The following is a 23,667-nucleotide window of genomic DNA, read 5'->3' on the forward strand; positions in this document are numbered from 1 at the left end:
CCCGGTCGAGGCTGGGCTGGGCCTGAAAAATGAAAGCCCGGTCAATTTCGGGCCGGGCCAGCCCGGCCCAGAAAATCTCGAAAGCCCGCTGGGTTGGGCCGGGCCGGCCCAGCCCGCCCGATTTGCCAGCTATAGTTATAATACGTTTTAGATACACTTCGTTTTATTTTGTTAACCAAAGCCCAACATCTTCTCAAAAAAAATACCAAAGCCCAACATGTGTAACTCACAAGCCCAATATGGAAGCGAGGTGGCAGCCCACAAGCTAATCATTTACATTTGGGTTGGGCCAATTTTATATTTTGTTTGAAATTACAAAATTTATGTTTTTATACTGCAATTAATAATTTTAGTATGAAAACACTTTAGTCTCTAACTAATTATTAGTTGTTATAAGAAAATATTAATGAATGTTATCTTATTTTGAATAAAATAACATATTTTAAATAATATTAATAATAACTAACACTTTAGTTATAAAAGTCAATTCATGAAACTATCCATTCTCTTTTAACAAAAATAAAAAAATATCCACTACATAAAAAATTTAAAAATTAATCAATTTTTGTGCATCTTTGACGATGAATTAAGTATTCACGAGGCGCATAAGAAATTGGATAAGATTTTACAAAGTTTGATGATTCACAACCCATTTCCTGGGTATTGAGTGTGAGAGGTATTTGTGTGCGTGTGTTGGTCTAGTGGTAGGAGGTCTAAGACTTTGAAGTTTTGGGTTCGAGTTCTCTGTCGCGCAATCTTTAAATTTCTTTATTTATTTATGTAATTTATAAAAAAAAAGTGTGGGAGGTATTTTAAACTGTAAGTCATGTGTTTCTACATATTATTGTTAATATGTAGACATCTATACTAATAGAAAAAGAGCCTAAGGCAGTCTAAGGCATAACTTGCGGATTGCCTATTTTACTCATATTATATATTTATTATTATAGTTATAAAATATAATTTATGGATTGCATATTTTACCCTTGTTATATATTTATTATTATATTTATAAAATATAAATCTATTTTGATATACATTTATTTGTCACACAAATCTATAGAGAATACTTTATATCTATAGCTACTGATAACACTTATAAATAAATATATCAATTAATCCAATAAATTATCTAATAAAAGTAATGAATTAATAGATTTTTTTAAATAATAGATTATCAATTAAAATAACATTAATTACACGTACAATCAGGGACGGAGCCAGGGGGGCTAGAGCACCCTCCCAAATTTTGAGTTTTTTTTTAAATCTAATTTTAAAATATATATAGATATATGTTTATACCTATTATAAAATAATTTTGTTTTATAAAAGAGTACTTGGTTATTATATTCTCTCATATATACTTAATTTAAAGATAATTCTATTATTTAAAACTATATAATCTATGAAATATTGTTTGTTATTATTACTATTATACTTGTCTTTTAATAAAAAAATGCCTAATATGTATGAAATGCTAAAAAAAATTATAATGTATTGAAACTAATTTGTAATATATAGAAAATATATAATCTATGAACATGTTGTTTGTTATTATTATTATTATGCTTTCCTTTTAATAAAAAATGTCTTAAATATACGGAATGTCCAAAAAAGGTTTTGTGATATATTGAAACTATACTCCCTCCGTCCCACCATTTTAGTCCCTTATTCCATTTTGAGATGTCCCAAAAAGATAGTCCACTTTTCTAATTAATACTATATAAAAATATTATTTTTACTAAATTAACCTTATTTAATGCTTCACTTAAATGTGAAAAGGATGTGTGAAAATAATAAATAAGGGTATAAAAGATAAAAATATAAAAATTAAATGCATTTTCTTAATATGTGTGAAAAGTGGGAGGGGACTAAAATGGTGGGACGGAGGGAGTATAATCTATGAAAATATTGTTCGTTATTATTAGTACTATGCTCGTATTTTAATAAAAAAAATACCTTAAATGTACAGAATGCCCAAAAAAAATTTCTCGGGGGCGGTAGCCCCTGAACCCCCGTACAAGTTCAGCCCCCCGAACTTAATTCCTGGCTCCGTCCCTGCGTACAACGTACGTTCTTTATGCTAGTTTTTCAAAAAAGCCTCGCACGATCTTTAAATTTCTTTATTTATTTATGTAATTTATTCAAAAACTGTAAGTGCATGTGTTTCTACATATTTATTGTTATTATGTAGACAGTTTTCAAAACAGCCTCTCTACATCCTGAGTGATAATGTGATGGGCTTCGATGTTTCCTTTCTGTGATGACATTTTCCAAATTAGCTCGGATTATCTTGTTGATTTTTGTCAGTCTGCTCGAAGGAGAAGAGACTCTCCTTTTACTCGAGTTGTTGTGATAAAATGGTCATAATTCACTATTTTGTGTAATCATAAGTAAGTGATCATTTTTGTGAAATCAGTGTTGATAGTGATGGTTTATTTGCATGTAGCAACCAACACTTTTCTTGGTGGGAGGGAAGGCCTTCTACCATGAAGTAAAGCTAAGTTATCGAGGAACAAAACGTCGCCCTTTTGCCACTTGAATTGGATGCTCTCTTCTTCGATGATCTCTTGGCATCGTTTCACCGCCTCGTCCGGTATTTCACTTACATCGGCCATGGTGGCGGAGCTGAGCTCGTTACCGTGCATTCCAACGACGGTGTTGAACCACATCCTCCATCATTTTCTTCCCTCGAACACCATTGTCAAAGGTCTAGGACCTAGTATCGTCTTCACCCCGCCATCTGCCAGCCATTCCATCTCCATTCCTAATGCCTTGCCCCTGCACATTGATTAAGGCGTTTACTTTGGAGGATTAGCCTTGAATGATAAAAATAGTAAGGCTAATCCATCGTTTACTTCGATGGATTGAAACTCTGGGATATCCCAAAACCCTTGATTATTTATACTCCATCCGTTCATGAAAGAACTTCCTATCTTTCCTTTTTGGGACGTCCACAAAAAAACTACCTACCTATTTTTGGACCTCACCAATTATAATTACTCTTACTTTTCACTTTTTACAACTCTCAATATTAATTATAACACTTTTTCACCACTCCCAATACACTCAACTACCTTTTCTCCACTTTCAATACACTCAACAATATTTTTTTTCTTAAAACTCGTGCCACTCCCTCCTAGGAAGTTATTTCATGGACGGAGGGAGTATCATTTAAGCTAGTTTTGCTCGATTCATATCCCATTTCAAAGGTGGGACTGGAGTAGTCCTACTCTGTAGGATAAAACTATTCAATCATGCATCTGATCAATCATGCAAAGTAAACGCTCCCTAAGTGGAGACCAATATATGACTAGGAAGAACTCGAAATTGCTTACCTCTTTTCAGCTTCTACGCGATCTGAAGTCCCAAATGCATCTTCCCAACCTCGACCTCTCATGGAAGATGTATCGTTTTTGCTTAGGGCCGTGAAGGTGTATCTCAGTCCTTTCGTCTCCATCTCCTCCACCATCTCCGGGTACTCTTCCGACATCCTCTCTGTTACACGGAAGCTAGGCACGATCGGAGTTTCTCCTCCTTCCGGTGGAGGTACTTCACAGAAGAGAATTACCTTCTCCGGAAATTCTTTTATCTGATTAAAATAAAAACCAGTGTGAAACCCTAAACAAAAAAAAAACAAAAAAAAGATCCATTAATTGAACTCGTGCAATGAAACTCACCAAGACCATCTCATGGTGGTAGTATATGAACTCCGACAGGGGGCCTTCGTTGGTCGTCCAGACCCTCTTGTAGACATGCGTGCGCGGGGCGGGCCCCACGTACCGTATGTCCTCCCACCCGAAGGCCTCGACTATGTCGTTGAACTCGTGGGCATTCTTGACGTGGAAGCCTCGGAGGAGGACGGCACTGTTTTTCACTATCGTCTTCTCGAACCACTCCTTGTTCTCCGTTATGGCCCACAGCAGCCCCTCCACCTCGCCTCCGCCGCCCTCCGGGGGCTGCAGCACTAGCGGGACAGCTTCGCCGTCCACCACCTTCTGCCCTTCGCACCTTCCTACCTTGAAGTATTTGCAGCTCATCTCCACCAGCATGTAGTATACGTAGCTTGAACAAAAATATGCTTAAAATTATGGATGCACAATTTGATTTTACTTGCAGCAATATTTATATGAATTTGGGAAGATGCTGTTGCATAGAACTAAAACAATGGAATCATCAGTTGATGATCGGCATCAAGTTATATGCTTTCTTGACTTTGTCGACTGTCGTTTCCTACAAATGTATGTTGGCATTCGCTAGCTTTTGGCTTTGTTTGCTTACCTTTCTTTGTCCAAGTGTAATCCATGGTTTAAATCTTTGACTCTGCCAATTTAATATTTATTTTTGACCACTTTTGATAACTAGATCATAAATATATTGGTCATTCATTTTGAAAATAAAATAAAAATGTCGTGATCACTGAAAAATGTGCAAATCTTTAATTGCGAAAATTATTTACGATATCCCAACTGCTTTATCTAAGAAAGAGCCTCACATACACCTATGTATCTCTATTCTATATTCTTGAAATGTTCTATAATATGTGAGGTAAATATTACTCTCTTCGTCCCATAACAAGTGTCCTAATTTGTTTCGGCACGAGAATTTAGGCGAGTATGATTAAAGAGTAAAAAAATAAAAAATGTTGGAGCTCGATCACTTTTATTTTGTGAGATGAGTAGAATTAAAGTGGTGATGATTAAAGGTAAAATTAAAGATGGTGGGTCCACCTTCTTATTTTAGAACTAGGACATTTGTTACGGGACACCTCAAAAAGAAAACTATAACACTTATTATGGGACGGAGGGAGAGAGTATAATAGTAATAAATAAAGCAGTTGGGTTGACGATTATTTTGGCTTTTTCAATAGGATAATTATTCTACTAAGTAGTTCTAGACATCGCTTTGAATTTTATGTTTTTTGAAATCTTCTGCAAATTAAAATATTATAGTCATAGACATTTCTTCAATAACATAAATACTCCATCCCTCCATGAAAATAGGTTTCAAGGGAGAGCTGTACGATTTGAAAAAGATTTAATTGTTTATTTAGTAAGCAAATAAAGAGTCTCATAATTAAAAAAAAAAAGATTTAACGATAGAAAGGGGCTCACAGATTGAAAAATGGTGGGTTCATGAATGATTAAAAAAGGATTATTAAGAAAACGTAGTAGACTATTATTCTAATATTAAATTGTATATTTAATATACTTTATTTATAATATAAAAAGAATTTTTAAAATAATTTTATTATTTTAAAATAAAACATAATTAAATAATTTTATTTAATCTATTACGTTATAGAGTTTGTTAATTTATTTGAGTATTATTTTAAAGACATTTTTACATAGTTATAGAATCAAAAAGATCAAATTGCTAATTAATATTTAAATATAATAAATATCATATTTATATTAAAGAGGTTTTACTATAATTATAGAATTAAATGGAGCAAATTTCTAATTAATATTTAAATATAATAAATCAACATATACGATTCTGATCTATTGGGTTAATATAAATGGGCCAGCTCAACAACGTAAGGCCTATTGGACCAGCTCAATAAAAAATCTTCCTTATGAGTTTATAACTTTAAGCCGCGGCATGGGCTGGGCCCAACTTTTGCTCTAGCATGGGTGATGTTAAACAAAGCCCATTTTGGCTAATTATGCCCATGGATTATGCCAGAGAGAGGGCCCAAGGCTGTGAGTGCACTGAGACTGTTCGAGGAATTGCCACAAAGTTAAAGGAAGAAGAATGTTTGGAAAGGTAGAAGTAGGACTGTAAACGAGCCGAGCCGAGCCGAATACTAGCAGGCTCGAGCTCGGCTCGTTTAAATATTCGGGTGTTCGAGCTCGGCTCGAGCTCGATTCGAGCTTTTATCTTGATGATCGAGCTCGGCTCGTCACCCACTTACTAAGCTCGAGCTCGGTTCGAGTTCGGCTCGGGTGATGCTCGATAATGTCGAATTCGAAATCGAGCTCGAGCTCGGCTCGTTAGATGTTCGTATATATGATGTTCAAACTCGAATTTGTTATAAATTTAAGAAAATCTTCTTAATTAATATGTTACTCGAGTTCGAGTTCGAGTTCGACTCGTTTAAGGCTCGTGTACTAACTCGATTGAAGGCTTGACTGAAGATTCGTGAACAGGCTCGCGAACATGTTCGCGAACAATCGAATTCGAACATGTTCGCGAACTCAAAGAGCCGAGCACTGTCAGGCTCGAGCTCGGCTCGATAAAATTTTCGAGCTTGAAATCAGGCTCGAGCTCGGCTTGGTTATTATCGAATCGAGCTCCGAACGAGCTTTTTTCAAGCCGAATCTTAAATAGCTTGCGAATAGCTCTGTTCATTTACAGCCCTAGGTAGAAGAATGAGTAGGTGAGCAAAAAATCCGAAATCGAATAACCGAACTGATCCAAACCGAAATTTTAAAATATAGTTCGGTTATTTCAGTTTTTCGGTTCGGTTTTTTTTTTCTTCATAAAATTTCGGTTTTTCGGTTCGGTTCGGTTCGGATTTTTTAAAACCGAACAAAACCGAATTATATTTATAATATATATATTTTATATATATATAATATTTTAATAATAATTTTATAAAATCTAACTTCTAATATTTTTTTAATTTTATAGCTTTTTCGGATTTTTTCGGAATTTTTTGTTTCTTTTAAAAAAAATCGGTTTTTTCGGTTCGGTTCGGTTTTAAGTATAAAAATTTCGGTTAATTCGGTTCGATTCGATTTTTTTTTAAACCGAACAAAATATGATTTGGTTTGGTTTTTGGTTTAACAAAAACCAAACCATATAACCGAATGCACACCAGTACTTCCTACGCACGTTAGAGCTTCGTATATCCTATGAACCTAAAGCCTGAAAGATTTCTGCTTCATATTTACTGACTTTATTACTTAAAACAGTTGTCACCACCTATTTGCTAGGTTTGGTTCAAGTTAGTGTTTGGGCTTCATATGTTGGCAGAATAAATAACGAGTATTGAGATTGATCATCTTATGCTTGTTTAGTTATCTTAATTTGGTTTGCCTGTCTCAATCTTCATTTGTTAGTCGCTTGCTATATTTTCACAGCTATTTTCTACTCCCTCTGTCCTACGAAACTTGAAACAATTTTCTTTTTCGGATTGTCCCATGAAGCTTGAGCACTTTCTTTATATAGCAAAAGTTTTTCCCTTCATTCACTTTTTTATTTTTTCACCTACTACGACATTTAACATACAAAACACGAATTCCTTAAAACCCGTGCTCAAAAGAACTTGCTCATGCTTCGCGGGACGAAGTGAGTAATTTTTATGCTTCGGGGGATGACCAAGTATTTCGAGAACAAAAGCTGGTTCAGTTCAAAGATAAAGGAATACGGAGACACTTCTTTCCATATTCCGTTGGCTGCACACACACACACACACACTTGATAAACAATACGGATAAGAAACTCAAAAGCTACAACTACTCAGAGTCCGCTATATGCCCTTGTAATTTTGTTTCTCTTCAATTTATACTCTGTAATTAGGATTTTTACTATGTAACTCACTATAATCTCTTCAATTAATTAACTCAATTATCCAAACACTTTAACAATTTATAAGCTCTTAAACTATTACTCCCTCCGTCCCATTATTAATGAAGTTTTCATTTTTGGGTTGTCCCATTATTCATGGCCAGTTTCTAATTTTGATAATGATTTTACACTACAAACAATGTGGCCCCACACATCTTTACACACTTTTACACTACAATCTTATTCTCCTAAATACCCGTGCCCAAAAGAGATGGGTCATGAATAGCGGGACAGAGGGAGTACATCTTATAAACTCTTAAAGCATCTCTCTAAAATAAGCTTAGAAACATACCCCCTTAGTTTGACGCTTCCCCTCCAACCAATAGATCAGGGGTTTGCGTCACTACTGAGGAAAATGAGGAATCATTATTGATTCTCTCTCTTTTTTTTTTAAATACCCTCTTAATTTGGTACATAATACCTATGCATGGTATTTATATATAAAAGAATTTAGTTAGAAGGAATTTGGAGTTACCTCATTAGAAGAGTATCATGATTAACGAGTCATAAAACGAACTTGAATCCAAAACTTTCATTGTGAGAATCTGAGGCCTAGTTCATCACATTTGATTGCATATTTCCTGATGAACAAAAACATTAATCTTTACATGAGACGTTTGGTTTGAATGATAAGACCCGATTGATAAAATAATTCAATTTAATCAAGTGTTTGGTTTGCATGATTCGGCCTATCATCCAATTGAATGATTATTTATCATCTCAAAGTTGGATGTATTATTTAATCACCTCTAGTCCTATCAATTTTATCTATCACATCCACCAAACCAAACACCCCCACAATGTAAACATTTTAACAAAGAACTGAAAACTTCAGAAATTTTGAGATGTGCGAATACCTGATCTGCAACAAAATTAATCTTTTGTTTCGACAGAAGGATGGAAAGAGCACATCATCGATGAGCCATGCGACGAACTTGAACTTGAAGGGCATCATTTCCCCACTCTTGTTGTTTCTCTAGAATCCTCTGGGCCGACTCCACAAGTGACGTCCGCGCTTTCCCCTTCACCTCAATCAGCTCGAGTGTTGGAATTTCCCCGATATCTTCTGGTATTTCAGCGAGCTTCCAACAGCCGTCGAGCACGATGCTTTTGAGCATTGGGAAGTGGCTACTTTCAGTTATCCAATCCTCGAGAAACGACTTTTCTATAACCAAAATTTCTAGTTTAGGAAACTCTCCATCGCTTGTTTCCCATGTGCTGCCTCTGCAAGCCCAATGAGTCAGTTTAAGCACTCGAAGATTTGGCAACGAGCCTACAATAGTCATATCCTCCCAAGGAAGAGTCACACGGCTTAATGTCAACTTTCTCAGAGACTTAGGAAAAGTGAAGTCATCCTTCTGGTGAAACACAATTCTAACAGATGAACGTAACTTCAAATCTTCAAGTTGACGCAGATGCACCAAACTGTTGAGGAAAATTTCGCCATCAGAGCAATCAATCTCCAATTTCTTTAGATTTGGGATCATTCTCAAGATCCTTTTCCTACACATGGTATGTGACACTATAGAGAGTGTTTGGAGGTTTTCTAGACTAGAAGCTGTTATTCCTACTGGATTTGGTAACCTGCCATAGAAGACAAGATGTCTCAATCTTGGCATCCTCCAAATCTCCTGTGGCAAATGGATTAAATATAATCTAAATTTCCTCCAATTATTCTTTGCGTGAAGGCTTAAAGTCTCAAGATTACGAAGCTTTGAAATGGCTGTAGGTATCAATCCACGATAGTAGACAGCAAGGTATGCTAGATAAAATAGGTCAAATAGTTGATCTGGTAGTGATTGCACATAAACATCTCCTGCATCCAATACCCTTAGCAATCTAAAACCTTCCAACTTGTTTGCTACAGAAATGCCACGGAAGCACAAAATCGTATGGATGGTTAAGCCATATATTTTCTGAAAGTATGGTAAACCCGAACGAGTAACACTTACACGGCGCTGATTTTTCCTGCCCTTTACTGGAAGCCCGCTGCTGAAGTTCACAAGAAACTTCTCTTCATGCGCTTTTCTTATGCATAAATCCCGCATCAGATCATGGAGGCTGCAACTTTTGATCCTGCCATCGCACTTTCTCTTGGTAACCAACACAAGGTTTCTCTTGACAAGATCCTCCAAAAACACTTCCGCCTCTTCTTCTAAGGTTTTAGATCTGTTCAGACGTCTCAAGAATCCCTCAGCTACCCATAATTTGATGAGTTTTGAGACACGGACCTCACAATCCTCAGGAAACATTCCCATGTACAAGAAACACGGCCTCAGATAATGAGGCAAGTGAGTGTAACTCAAAGACAATATATTTTCAAATTGTCCTCCTTTAGTAACTGAGTTCACATTTTGTGCAATTTTCCTCCATGAAGCTACATTGTTGCTAACCGTGGATAGGAGCCCTGCAACCACCACGATTGTAAGTGGCAGCCCTTTGCAGATTCTCGCGATCTCCTTTCCAACGTCCTCCAACTCTGGAGGGCAATCTCGATGTGCAAACACCTTCCGTTGAAGTAGATTCCAACTTTGTGCCTCATCCATAAAGCGCATATTGTGAGGACCGCTCAAATGATCAGCGTAAGCAGCCACATCAGTTTCTCTTGTCGTTAACATGACTCGGCTTCCATTACCATCTTCAGGAAGTATAATGCTTACATCATCCCAAGCGTCTGTGCTCCAGATATCATCCATTACAAGGAGATACCTCCTGCCTTTCAAGATCTTGAACACTTTTTCCCCAGACGATTCATTGCTCTCCTCGGATCTATCTTTATCAAACTCTTCCATGGAAGATAGGAGGGCTGATAAAACTACATCTGCATTGTAGTCCTGTGAAACTGTGACCCAAACACGAATATCGAACCGCTGCACTGTTAGTGGGTCGTCGTAAACACACTTTGCAAGAGTAGTTTTTCCTATACCGCCCATTCCAACGATTGGGATAACTTGTAAATTGGGCGATTCTCCACAGAGTCGAGATTTTATTGCTAGTAGATCTTCATGTAAACCAACCATATAGTCAATCTTGATGATGGGAGCAGGCTTGGCTAGTGAACCTGTTGCAGAAGAATAAAACCTAGTCATCACAGTGAATGAGGAACCATTATTAATTCTCTTTGTCAAAAAATAAAAAATAAAAAAACACCTGCTGCAGAGGAAGAAGCACCAAGTTGCATTGCATCTGTACTGTTATTCTTGATGATCATCACCTCCCTTGTGATTGACTTTGCTTCTTTTCTTATCTTTCTTATTTGCCATTTTAGCTTTGATTTGGCAGCTAAAACATTCCACCAATGTGATGGAGCTTCCACCAATATGAAAGACTCAATAATATGCTCTGCTTCATATGCTAAATCTCTAATTTGCCCATCCAAGATGTTGGCTTTCTCGGGAAAATCTTCAAGAAACTCTTTCAAGAAAATAAATGGTTGATAGATAGATCGGATTTGTTGTTTTATATTACGAGAAATGAAATATCTATCTTGATCCAAGATTATGTTTTCAGTGGTTTGGGCAAGGGAAAGAAGAGCAGCATAAGCCATCTTTGGTGATCACAGTTAAGTTTTTGCTGCTAGATTTTTGCAGATAAAGATAAACTAAACTGGAAAAATGGCTGAAAGAGAGCAAAGAGAGCAGGGCTAGTTTAGAAGACAGAGAGATACATTATTCATTATTGACCAACCATATGTTATCTACTTTATTTTTGGAAGTGGAGGACGAAATGACAAAGTCACCCTTGGAAAGCATTTTTGCAGGCCCTCAATCATTTATGTCTATCAATTCATTTCCTCATCTGAAATAAGTTAGTACTCCCTCCGTCACCAATTTAATGTCCTACTTGCCTTTAAAAATCTGTCCACAATTTAATGCCCCATTCTACTTTTTGTACCCTTTTACTCTTCTTCTTTTCTTATATTTACTATCATTTGCCACTCATGGACCCACCTTAAAATATCTTTATCATTTTTATATTCTATATTTACTATATTTTATCACTAGTGGACCCACTCACAACTACCCTTATATTTCATCCACAACTAAATTTTTCAGCTTTCTTAGTCTCCATACCCACACCCAAATAGGGCATTAAATCATGAACGGAGGGAGTACTATATAATATGAACTAATTTTATTTAATTCATATTCTATTAATGTATATTATCAAGGGGAAAATTTTATTATAGCCAAAATGCATAAATCTATAAGTTTTATAGTCCTAATTTCAAATACACTAGTTATATAACCATTTTTTGTTTAAAAGACAACTATACCCACAATTGACTTAGGTTAATTTTGGCAACGTGTTTAATTTGATTTTGAGTTTACTCGATGGTGTCACTACTCGATGGGGACTGTCACTACTCGATCGAGTACACCATCGAGTAGTGAGTAGTTGGCAATATGTTTAATTTGATTTTGTGTTTACTCGATGGTGTCACTACTCGATGGGAACTGTCATTACTTGATCGAGTACACTATCGAATAGTGACTAGATTGTGTTTTTCATGTTTATTTCTTCTTCTTTTTTGGTTTGTTGGTGCTAAATCTTTGTACTTTGATATTGCACCAGACACCTTATAGGTGGAAGAGACCGTCGTTAATTTATGTAACCCATGCTATTAATTTATACGTACGAGGTATCGTATTTCGGCAAATTCGTTTTGCAAATGTTCAAAGGTGGAACGATAGGGCGTCTTAGTGATCACGAGAGATACGCAAGCGTCAACAATGCTCTCCATCACCTATTATCCCAACAGATTGAGGGAGGAAATATTCCTCACCAAGCATGGTTTGATATCGGTGATCGTATCATCCGTTTTACACAGTGGATTATGCACATATCACCAAACTTCACTTTGGATTTAGTAAGTTCGATCCTCCCACTGACACCAAATTTCAGCTACTAGTATCTTCACAGCTATCTTGGTCATCATCCCACAAAACTTAGGTTGAAATTCAAAGCAAAACAACTCGGGACGAATCCAGCCACATCAACCACGTCAGTTTCTCTTATCGTTAACATGACTCGTCTTCCATTACCATCATCGGGAAGTATATTTCTTACATCATGCCAAGCCTCTGTACACCAAACATCATCCATTACAATGAAATACCTCCTGTTTTTTAAGTTTTTGAACACTATCTCCTATCACTCTTACTCGAGTCTCGAATACTTATTACTTCAGATATTAGAAAATCAAATTGATGAATGAGTTGATCTGTCAAAGCAATAATCTTTCTATGCTTACATCTAACTCAAGTAAAAAAGTGCACAGTTGCATAATATGATGAAGACAGTTGAAAGAAAAAAAAAATTACAGAGCTAAAAAGAGTGCAAATTAAGCTTGTAAAAACTAAAAAGTATAATTTGGTGCAAACCTAAGTGGGCTCAGCCCCGCACTTACAAAGAATAGCTTTTGGAGCAAATAAAAACCCCAAACCCAATTGGGCTCGTAAGCAATTGCTATGGGCCAAAGAAGCCCATAGTCAATTCATTAAAATAGTCAAGGGGGAAAGTGAATAGACTCTATGCTTATTATTGAAAATTTAAGATCTTCCATTGCAAATTTGTGTGGCATTATCTATTGCATATATAGATGAACGACATGTGGCAATCTTAAGGGTTCAAGATTGCCCAATGTTAGGGTTTATATTTTCCTTAAATAAACCCTAACATGTCAATCATCTATAAATGTAATAGGAGATATGTCACATTATAATGCAATAGAAGATTCGAATTGATTGTTGAGAGGCCTACTTTGCCACAATGACAACTGTAAGTAAAATAATGTAAACAAGAATGGCAATCCACACATACATTCAACTTTGAGAAATACATGATAACACAGTATATAGCATTCAGATTTATTTTAAACTAGCTATCTTGCAAAAAAGTAGGAGTTTATTTCATCACCAACCATTTGATACACCTACTGGACCAGATGGAGGTGGGCTCGAGAAGGCTGTGGAAGGGAGTGATGGTGGAGAAGCAAGCCCAAAACAAGAAGGCCCAACTGACAAAGGGAAGCCCACGCGCAAGAAGACGCTGCCAACACGTTTCAAGGGTTTTGTTATGAGTTAGAGATAGAGATCTGAATAGTTGGTCCCCCCCTAGTTCTCTCTCTTTTCTGTTATTGATACTTGCAGTAGCAACGGGCTTGTCGCCCCTTTTGGCTATATAGCAGGACTCTTGTATCAGAGTTAGAGTACATGAATGATAATTATCCTCTTTTCTCTCTAAATATCCCTCTCTGGAGTCAGGCACACTCGAAGCTGCCCCTTTTATCTGATTTGCTATCACCATTTCACCTTGAGTCTCTGCATCTTTCATAAGTCGAATATCTGATAAGCTAGCTAGCTCCAACGATACCCTGCATCTGAAAAAGAGAAGAAAAAGTGACAAGAATCAACTGACATTCTACCAACAGAGAAATGTTCAAAAGAGATGAAGATGCTTAGCATACAAATTTATTTCTATAAAGCATGGCTGCTAAAAATGGTGTCAAATCATTCAACTTTTATAAATTTCTAACCTGATATGAAGCACAGAGTCGAGTTTGAAAGATCATATCATAAATGCTTTGAACGAACTTGTAGGGCATCCCGTTTCACTTGTATCTCTGTTGCCGAGTACAGAAGAGATCGATTATGATCATCGATCTCAATCAGTTCAAGTGTTGGAATCTTTCCAATATCAACTGGAATCTTAGACAAATACAGACAACGATGAAGCATTAGGCGCTGGAGCCTCGGAAAGTGGCTACATTCAGTTGTCCAGTTCTGCAGATTTGATTCATCAATATGCAAAAGTCTCAGATCCACAAATCCTCCTTCAATAGTTTTCCAGAGTTCCCCACTGCAAGCATAGTTCTTTAGTTTCAACACTTGAAGAGAAGGCAACCGGCCAAAAACCATCATGTATGTCCAAGGAAGCCGCCATCCACTCAATTCCAACTTTTTCAGCGATCTAGGAAAATAAAATTTGGGACACAGTTGAAATGAACAATGCGTCTCCAATTTCAATTTCTCCAATCGACTTAGCAAACCAAGAATACCAATATCAAAGTAGTTTGGACGAAACTTCTCCTCTAACGAGTAGCATATTTCCAACTTTCTAATGTTTCAAAACTTACGCACCATACAAGAACTAAACACAAAGTTTGTTGCCAGAGAAAGTGTTTGGAAGTTTTTTAGAGAAGACTTTGCTGAATCTTTTGGATCGGGTAAAGGAAGAAATGAAAAGGCGATAAGATGCCTTAATTGCTCCAGATTCCAAATTTCGTCAGGCAAGCTGACCTCCGATCTATAAATAATTAAAGTCTGAAGATTATGAAGCTTTGATATAGCTGAAGGAATAATATTGCTAGGAATTTTGGAAGCAAGGTAAGTGAGATGAATCAAATCAAACACTTGACCTAACTCCCAAAATGCATGACCCTTTAACGTAAAACGTGAAGGACCTTAAGTGACTTAAAATTCTCTATAGAGCCTTTGGGCCTATACCCCCTCTGTGAAATACATATAATAGAACGGGTGCATGAGCTATGCGTAGAGTCTTTAAGATCAAGATCATGCCAACTAACACTTACGCGTTGATGATTTTGTAGCACTTGTGGAAGAAAATGCCTTCTCACGATAGGATTAGGAAAGTAATCCATAATAGGTAGAAGGAACTTCTCTTCCCCAGCCTGTCTTGAACAAAAGTCCCGAACCACACTATGAAGCTTGCACCTTTTGATTTTGCCATCACTCTTTTTGCTAGTAACCAAAACTAGACTTTGCTCGACCAGCACCTCCAAAACATCTTCCGCCACCTCTTCCAACGTTTTAGATTCATCTCGACCTTCCAAAAAGCCCTCAGCTACCCAAAGTTTGATGAGTTCTGAGACACGGATCTCATAATCTTTAGGGAAGCCTGCCATATACAAGAAACACTCCCTCAAATGTCTAGGCAAGTGTTTGTAACTCAAAGATAATAATATTGTTTCCAACTGTCCATCATTTGCCCCAATTCGCTTCCACAACTTTGGAGTTCTATCAATCTTGGATAAAAGTCCTGCCACAGTAACAATTGAAAGGGGCAGTCCTTCACAACGTTTTACATATTTTTTCCCAATATCTTGCAGCTCAACAGGACAATCTTGATCTCCGAAGACCTTCTTCTGGAACAAACGCCAACTTTGTTGGTCATCCAAGAAATGCATCGTATGAATGGGGCTCATAGAGCTAGCATAAGTAGCCACATTCTTTAGCCTTGTGGTTAATATGATCCGGCTTCCATTATTATCGTCAGGTAATAGCCTCTGTACCTGATCCCAAGCTACCGTACTCCACATGTCTTCCATTACTATGAGATACCTCCTACCTTTTAAGTATTTGTAAATTTCAGACTCCTTCTCCTCGCATTGTAAATCACTCTCTGCTTGGATTCCTTTTCCTTTCATCGAAGCAAGCAGATTTGAAAGAATACTTTCTACACTGTAATCTTTCGATATTGTGACCCAAGCGTGAAAATCAAAATGATAAGTAATGAATGTATCATCATAAACAATTTTAGCGAGTGTGGACTTACCAATGCCTCCCATTCCCACAATAGGGAGGACTTGCAGCTCGGATGAATAGCTTGTAAGCCATGGCATTATCTGCAACCTATCTTCATCAAAACCAACCACGACATCCTTTCTTGTGGGTGAAGATCTTGATGATGAACCTGTTGAAAATACTAATCAAAGTCAAGAAACAACTACATCTAGAAGTATAGAAATATTTAGCAAAAGTCAAAAGATATATTGTGTGTGACTTTAGTGGGATTTTGTAGGACTTTGCTTCACTTTGTATTCTATAAATAGATATCAGTGTAATATGAAGATAAAAAGAGAAATACAATAACAATCATTTGCTTCTCTTTATTTTTCTATGCATTATGATAATACCATGTTTTAACATGGTATCAGAGCAGGTTCAACCATAGAAACTCAGAAACGAATCATCATCGTTCATAATCCAAAACCAAAAACATTCCTAGCCAATTCACCAAATCAAGGCAGCCACTGCTTCATAATGAACCAATTCAACAAATCCACAGAATGGATCGAAGAAACCACAAACCACACAGATTCAAATGAATCAATTCAACAAATCCACAGAATGGATCGAACTTACCCAAATCCACTCGACTGGTGTGAAGAAGGGATCAATAAGCACCGAAAACTGATCGGAAATCACCGATTATTTCAGTTCCTCTCCGGATTTGATAGGAGATATGACAGACTTCGTCGGGACATTCTCAAGGAAGTTCCCTCAGCCGAGTCGGCATTCTCAAGAGTGAGATGGGAGGCCGCCCGGCTACAGCCGGCAACCAACCCGGACCCTTCATCATCGGGAGCCATCGGGACCGGGATTGCCACCGTCCACTGCCATACGCCACGGCCGGAAGACGGCTTTCAGCCGACCACCACCGGCAGAGGTCAGCCAAACCGCTCAGGCAGCTCTTCATCGAACTCTCCGAGATATCAAATTCACCGTCAAACAGCAGCGGCAACTCCTCCGCTGCTGCAGCTGCTGCTGCGGCGCGGATCTGATCAACGGCACCGCCACGCCGCGGCCAGGCAGCAACATGTCGCTGACCGTCGACGTGTCGGTGAAGAACCCCAACTTCGCGTCATTCCGGTACCCGGAGACGACGTCGGCGCTGTTCTACCGCGGCGCGGCGATCGGCAAGGCGCGCGGCCCCGCGGGGAGGGCGCGGGCGCGGCGCACGGCGAGGATGAACGTGACGGTGGAGGTGATCGCGGATCGGGTGCTGGCGCAGCCGGATCTCGGGTCGGATATCAACTCGGGGCTCCTGACGCTGGGCAGAATGGAGTATCGGGAATTAAGGGGGAGGCGGCTGGAGGAAATTGGGGAGAATTAAAATCAGGTATAGGGTTTGGTGTTTTCACACCAAACCCTCCATCTTTTCCTAAATCTCATAAAGGACCCCATTTTATGCAAACTACTCCCCCAAGTTCCGAAATATTACGAAAGCCACCCCTTGATTGTTCTGAATTGCAAATATTACCCCATGTTATGCAAACTGCCCCCTAGCTTCTCACAAATTACAAAATCGCCCCCTAAATACTTCCGCTGCATATCAAACCTCTTGTGATAATAGGGATAGAGATAAAGGGTGGATTTTTGATTGTGGGGCCACAGATACAACATAGCCCAATTTGAAAAAAAAAAAAAAAAATCAAATTCAAATCAAAGCACTCCTAAATACGAGTATAAACTATTTAAAATTCCAAAATTCAATTCAAAAACTCCTAAATACGAGTATAAACTATTTTAAAATTTCAAAATCAAAATGAAAAACTCCTAAATACGAGTATAAACTATTTAAAATTTCAAAACCAAAATGAAGAACTCCTAAATACGAGTATAAACTATTTAAAAATTTCAAAACCAAAATGAAGAACTCCTAAATACGAGTATAAACTATTTAAAATTTCAAAATCAAATGAAGAACTCCTAAATACGAGTATAAACTATTTAAAATTTCAAAATCAAATGAATCATTTGATTTTCATGCATTTATCTGAGAAAGACGTGCCAAATGTACTGCGACAACAAGGCTGCCATCAGCATATCTGAGAACCCAGTTCAACATGATAGAACTTAACATGTCGAAGTAGATAGGCACTTCATCAAAGAGAAGATCGAAGGAGGGATCGTGACCCTACCCTTTGTCAGATCCGAAGATCAACTCGCTGACATCTTAACCAAAGCTGTGAACTCCAAGAGTTTTTCAGAAGTTCTTGGCAAGTTGAATATCGGGAATCCCGTTACTCAACTTGAGGGGGAGTGTTGAAAATACTAATCAAAGTCAAGAAACAACTACATCTAGAAGTATAGAAATATTTAGCAAAAGTCAAAAGATATATTGTGTGTGACTTTAGTGGGATTTTGTAGGACTTTGCTTCACTTTGTATTCTATAAATAGATATCAGTGTAATATGAAGATAAAAAGAGAAATACAATAACAATCATTTGCTTCTCTTTATTTTTCTATGCATTATGATAATACCATGTTTTAACAGAACCAACAGCAGTCCACTTAATTCTCTCCGCTAATCTCCCCAACCGGTTTGAAATGCTGACAGTCAACTCTGTTGCTACAGCTTGATCAAAACCATCAAAATCTTCACTCTTGAGTGCAGATATTGATGATGAACCAACAGCTGGAGAATCACTCAGTCGTCCTATGTTCTTAACTGAATCTTCAGCAGTTGACTTAATTCTCTCCGCTAATCTCCCCAACCGGTTTGAAATGCTGTCGGTCAGCTCTGTTGCAACAGGCGGAGAATCATTCAGTCGTCCTACGTTGTCAACTGAGCCTTTAGCAGTTGACATAATTCCATCCGCTAATCTCTCCAACTCGTCTGAAATCTGGAGAAACTGCTCTGAAGCCATTTCACTCTCGATTGAAGATGTTGATGATGAACCAACAGCCAGTTGTATTGCGTAGTCTTCAGCTGACATAATTTCCTCCGCTAATCTCCCCAACACGCCTGAAAAATGGAGAATCTGCGTTCTCGCTGAACCCAGATCTTCATCAAAACCATCAAAATCTGCACTCTTGAGGGCAGATGTTGGTGATGAACCATCAGCGGTAGAATTGTCTATTAAGTCTCGAGCAGTCCACTGAATTCTGTCGGCTAATCTCGCCAAACGATTTGAACTGACAAACAGCTTTGTTGCTAATGTTGGATCTCCATCAAGAGCATCAAAATCTTCACTATTGAGTGCAGATCTTGAAGATGAACTAACAGCAGGAGAATCACTCTGTCGTCCTACGTTGTCAACTGAGTCTCCATTAGTTGACATAATTCTCTACGTTGAAATGCTGACAGTCGGCTCTGCTTTCAGTTTGACACCAAAACCCTTCAAATGATGACTTAAGCAGAAAATATAGTCTGGAACGTCAGTCATAAGAGCAGCTGATCTCATGGAAATATAGTATGGAACGGCAGTCTTTAAAGCAACTCTCTTGCAGATCGACAAAATTCTCTCCACTCTCACCAACAGGTATAGAAGGCTGACAATCAGCTCTATTGCAGATCTTGATGATGAGTCACTCCGCCTCCTTACGTTGTTGACTAGGTTGTCGGGACACTTGCAGTAGTCCACCACATCTCCGGCAGTCGAGGCGAGCTCCTCTGCCAATTCCCCCAACTGGATGGAAATTCTCAAACTCGCCTCCGTCGACGCACAATCTGAGACATTTTCTGGGGAGAAAATATACTCAATAATCTCTTGTGTTGTCTTTACTATCTCCCTGATTGCTTCCTGTTTTGGGAAATGTTTGAGATTCAACTGCAAGACCACAGCTTTGTCGTGGATGGATATAATTCGTAGTTTAACACGAAGAGTGGTGAGATCATCGTTGCGTCTAAGGATTTGGCATAAAATTTGTAGCAGGGAATCGAGAGCTTCAGAAGCCATATGAGGTGTACGCAAACAATTTTGTGAAACTGAATGTTTATCGGTTTGGATTGGAATTACCAATCCTTCCTCTGATTTGCATACAAATCGTCCAAATTTTAAAAATGGTGGAGAAAGAGTCAAGAATGTTTCAATTGAGGGGCCCGCGGAAGGAGTCTGTCGTGTAAAACTAAACAATACTCAGTTTTAGTGTATGTCGAAAGTGTTAGGAGGAAACTTCGATCTGTGTATGAAGTAATCTTTGGCAAGGCTGTATGTTAGTTCTATATCTTTCTTTTGAAGGGAAAATATGGCTAATGTTATTTTCTTGCCTGCTGCAGTGGACTGGCCAATTCTAATTACACTGAGCTGACACAGTTATATCAGAAATACAAGGATCAAGGTGTGATTAGGTTTACATAATTTTGTTCTGTTTAATGCACTTGTTTTTTGTAAAACTACGAATTATATCCATCCACGACAAAGCTGTTCTCTTGCAATTGAATCTCAAACATTTCCCAGAAAAGGAAGCAATTAGGGAGGCAGTAAATATAACACAAGAGATTATTGAGTATATTTTCTCCCCAGAAAATGTCTCAGATTGTGGGACGATAGAGGCGAGTGTGAGACTTTCAAATCAGTTGGGGGAATTGGCAGAGAAGCTCGCCTCAACTGCCGGAGATGTGGTGGATTACTGCAAGAGTCCCGACGAACTAGTCAACAACGTACGAAGGCGGAGTGACTCATCATCAAGATCTGCAATAAGGCTGGATGTCAGCCTTTTATGCCTGTTGGCGAGAGTTAAGAGAATTATGCTGACTACTGCTTCATCAACAAGATCTGCACTCAAGAGTGAAGATGATGGTTTTCATGAAGATTTGACTGTAGCAACACAACTGGCTGTCAACATTTCAAACCGGTTGGGGAGATTAGCGGAGAGAATTAAGTGGACTGCTGTTGGTTCATCATCAAGATCTTCACCGACAAGAAAGGATGTCGTGGTTGGTTTTGATGAAGATAGGTTGCAGATATTGTCCAGGCTTAGAAGCTATTCATCCGAGCTGCAAGTCCTCCCTATTGTGGGGATGGGAGGCATTGGTAAGTCCACACTCGCTAAAATTGTTTATGATGATACATTCATTACTTATCATTTTGATTTTCACGCTTGGGTCACAATATCGAAAGATTACAGTGTAGAAAGTATTCTTTCAAATCTGCTTGCTTCGATGAAAGGAAAAGGAATCCAAGCAGAGAGTGATTTACAATGCGAGGAGAAGGAGTCTGAAATTTACAAATACTTAAAAGGTAGGAGGTATCTCATAGTAATGGAAGACATGTGGAGTACGGTAGCTTGGGATCAGGTACAGAGGCTATTACCTGACGATAATAATGGAAGCCGGATCATATTAACCACAAGGCTAAAGAATGTGGCTACTTATGCTAGCTCTATGAGCCCCATTCATACGATGCATTTCTTGGATGACCAACAAAGTTGGCGTTTGTTCCAGAAGAAGGTCTTCGGAGATCAAGATTGTCCTGTTGAGCTGCAAGATATTGGGAAAAAATATGTAAAACGTTGTGAAGGACTGCCCCTTTCAATTGTTACTGTGGCAGGACTTTTATCCAAGATTGATAGAACTCCAAAGTTGTGGAAGCGAATTGGGGCAAATGATGGACAGTTGGAAACAATATTATTATCTTTGAGTTACAAACACTTGCCTAGACATTTGAGGGAGTGTTTCTTGTATATGGCAGGCTTCCCTAAAGATTATGAGATCCGTGTCTCAGAACTCATCAAACTTTGGGTAGCTGAGGGCTTTTTGGAAGGTCGAGATGAATCTAAAACGTTGGAAGAGGTGGCGGAAGATGTTTTGGAGGTGCTGGTCGAGCAAAGTCTAGTTTTGGTTACTAGCAAAAAGAGTGATGGCAAAATCAAAAGGTGCAAGCTTCATAGTGTGGTTCGGGACTTTTGTTCAAGACAGGCTGGGGAAGAGAAGTTCCTTCTACCTATAATGGATTACTTTCCTAATCCTATCGTGAGAAGGCATTTTCTTCCACAAGTGCTACAAAGTCATCAACGCATAAGTGTTAGTTGGTGTGATCTTGATCTTAAGGACTCTACGCATAGCTCATGCACCCGTTCTATTATATGTATTTCACAGAGAGGGTATAGGCCCAAAGGCTCTATAGAGAATTTTATGTCACTTAAGGTCCTTCATGTCTTACATAGAAATGATCATGCATTTTGGGATTTAGGTCAAGTGTTTGATTTGATTCATCTCACTTACCTTGCTTCCAACATTCCTAGCAGTATTGTTCATTCAGCTATATCAAAGCTTCATAATCTTCAGACTTTAATTATTTATAGATCTGAGGTTAGCTTGCCTAAGGAGATTTGGAGGTTGTGGCAATTAAGGCATCTTATCGCCTTTTCATTTCTTCCTTTACCCGATCCATCATATTCTTATGTTAAAAACATCCAAACACTTTCTCTGGCAACAAACTTTGTATTTAGTGAAAGTATGGTGGATAGGATTCCAAACATCAGAAAGTTGGAAATATGCTACTCGTACGTGACGTTTGGTCCGTCCCCCAAATTTTACAATGTTAGACATCTGCATCGACTGGAGAAATTGAAATTGGTGACGCGTAGTTCATTTCAAATGTGTCCGACTTTTAATTTTCCTGGATCGCTGAAAAAGTTGGAATTGAGTGGATGGCGGCTTCCTTGGACAAATATGTTGGTTTTGGGCCAGTTGCCTTCTCTTCAAGTGTTGAAACTAAAGAACCATGCTTGCTATGGGGAGCACTGGAAAACTGTTGAGGGAGGATTTGTGAATCTGAGACTTTTGCATATTGATGAATCTAATCTGCAGAACTGGACAACTGAAAGTAGCCACTTCCCGAGGCTTCAGCGCCTAATGCTTCATCGTTGTCCATATTTGTCTGAGATCCCAGTTGATATTGGAAAAATTCCAACTCTTGAGCAGATTGAGATCGATGATCTTAACCCATCACTTCTGTACTCGGCAACACAGATAAGAGAGAAACGGGATGCCCTTCAAGTTAGTTTGAAGCGTTTTTGATATGATCTTTCAAACTTGACTCTGTGCTTCATATCAGGTTAGAAAACTATAAAAGAAGATAGATTTTACACTATCTTTAGCAGCCATACTTTATGGAAATAAGATTAGTATGCTAATTGCATCTTCCTTTCTCTTTTGAACATTTCTCTGTTGGTATAATGTCAGTTGATTCTTGTAGCTTTTTTCTTTTCTTTTTCAGATGCAGAGTATTGATGGATCTAGCCAACTTATCCGATATTCGAACTGATGAAAGAGGCAGAGGTAAAGGTGAAAAGGTTGGTGATGTTTGTTTAAGCATGAATAGTGGATAAGCTCCTACTTTTTACTTTGTATACAGCATTCAGATGAATGATGTATACTGTTTTATCATGTATTTCTCAAAGTTGAATGTATGTGTGGATTGACATTATTGTTTACATTATTTTACTTTACAAACAATTTTCATTGTGGCAAAGTAGGCCTCTCAACAATCAATTCGAATCTTCTATTGCATTATAATGTGACATCTCTCATATCACATTTATAGATGATTGACATGT

The 23,667-nt window shown here is 38.1% G+C and overlaps 4 protein-coding genes across 5 annotated transcripts in view; 2 read left to right on the forward strand and 2 right to left on the reverse strand.

Moving 5' to 3' along the window:
• The window catches only part of LOC131016908 (uncharacterized), a 1,184,262-nt gene that overhangs the window by 951,782 nt on the left and 208,813 nt on the right, over positions 1 to 23,667 (forward strand). The window lies entirely within an intron of this gene.
• LOC131016836 (clavaminate synthase-like protein At3g21360) lies at positions 2,351 to 11,261 on the reverse strand. 2 transcript variants are annotated; one of them, XM_057945605.1, is made up of 5 exons: positions 8,433 to 8,471; positions 8,051 to 8,156; positions 3,681 to 4,065; positions 3,339 to 3,592; positions 2,351 to 2,781 (listed from the first exon to the last, which is right to left on the reverse strand). In XM_057945605.1, exons 2-5 carry the CDS (start codon positions 8,053 to 8,055, stop codon positions 2,679 to 2,681), a joined length of 747 nt encoding a protein of 248 aa, XP_057801588.1. In that variant the 5' UTR covers positions 8,056 to 8,156; positions 8,433 to 8,471; the 3' UTR covers positions 2,351 to 2,678. The 2 variants fall into 2 exon arrangements, with proteins under 2 accessions (XP_057801588.1, XP_057801587.1); XM_057945604.1 differs by lacking the exons at positions 2,351 to 2,781; positions 3,339 to 3,592 and adding an exon at positions 10,726 to 11,261 and having other exon boundaries at positions 3,881 to 4,019; positions 8,433 to 10,636.
• Positions 14,799 to 19,445, reverse strand: LOC131016848 (putative late blight resistance protein homolog R1C-3). Its single transcript, XM_057945623.1, has 2 exons — positions 18,662 to 19,445; positions 14,799 to 16,290 (listed from the first exon to the last, which is right to left on the reverse strand). Exons 1-2 carry the CDS (start codon positions 19,443 to 19,445, stop codon positions 15,020 to 15,022), a joined length of 2,055 nt encoding a protein of 684 aa, XP_057801606.1. The 3' UTR covers positions 14,799 to 15,019.
• Positions 20,168 to 23,480, forward strand: LOC131015737 (putative late blight resistance protein homolog R1A-10). The gene is made up of 5 exons (XM_057944158.1): positions 20,168 to 20,226; positions 20,384 to 20,445; positions 20,565 to 23,064; positions 23,328 to 23,403; positions 23,466 to 23,480. The coding sequence occupies exons 1-5, from the start codon at positions 20,168 to 20,170 to the stop codon at positions 23,478 to 23,480; spliced, it is 2,712 nt and encodes a 903-aa protein (XP_057800141.1).

The sequence above is a fragment of the Salvia miltiorrhiza genome, chromosome 3 (assembly GCF_028751815.1).
Source record: "Salvia miltiorrhiza cultivar Shanhuang (shh) chromosome 3, IMPLAD_Smil_shh, whole genome shotgun sequence".
NCBI classification, from domain to species: Eukaryota; Viridiplantae; Streptophyta; class Magnoliopsida; order Lamiales; family Lamiaceae; genus Salvia; species Salvia miltiorrhiza.

What these genes read in the sequence shown, in the direction of transcription:
- LOC131016836 (XM_057945604.1), bottom strand. Translation starts at nt 11,122, where the DNA reads ATGGCTTATGCTGCTCTTCTTTCCCTTGCCCAAACCACTGAAAACATA. An exon ending in TGCTTCTTCCTCTGCAGCAG is followed by an intron (nt 10,637 to 10,725) that starts GTGTTTTTTTAT and finishes CTTCTGCAACAG; the next exon opens with GTTCACTAGCCAAGCCTGCT.
- LOC131016848 (XM_057945623.1), bottom strand. Translation starts at nt 19,445, where the DNA reads ATGTCAACTAATGGAGACTCAGTTGACAACGTAGGACGACAGAGTGAT. An exon ending in AATTAAGTGGACTGCTGTTG is followed by an intron (nt 16,291 to 18,661) that starts GTTCTGTTAAAA and finishes TATTTTCAACAG; the next exon opens with GTTCATCATCAAGATCTTCA.
- LOC131015737 (XM_057944158.1), top strand. Translation starts at nt 20,168, where the DNA reads ATGGTGGAGAAAGAGTCAAGAATGTTTCAATTGAGGGGCCCGCGGAAG. An exon ending in CCGCGGAAGGAGTCTGTCGT is followed by an intron (nt 20,227 to 20,383) that starts GTAAAACTAAAC and finishes TGCCTGCTGCAG; the next exon opens with TGGACTGGCCAATTCTAATT. An exon ending in TCAGAAATACAAGGATCAAG is followed by an intron (nt 20,446 to 20,564) that starts GTGTGATTAGGT and finishes AACATTTCCCAG; the next exon opens with AAAAGGAAGCAATTAGGGAG.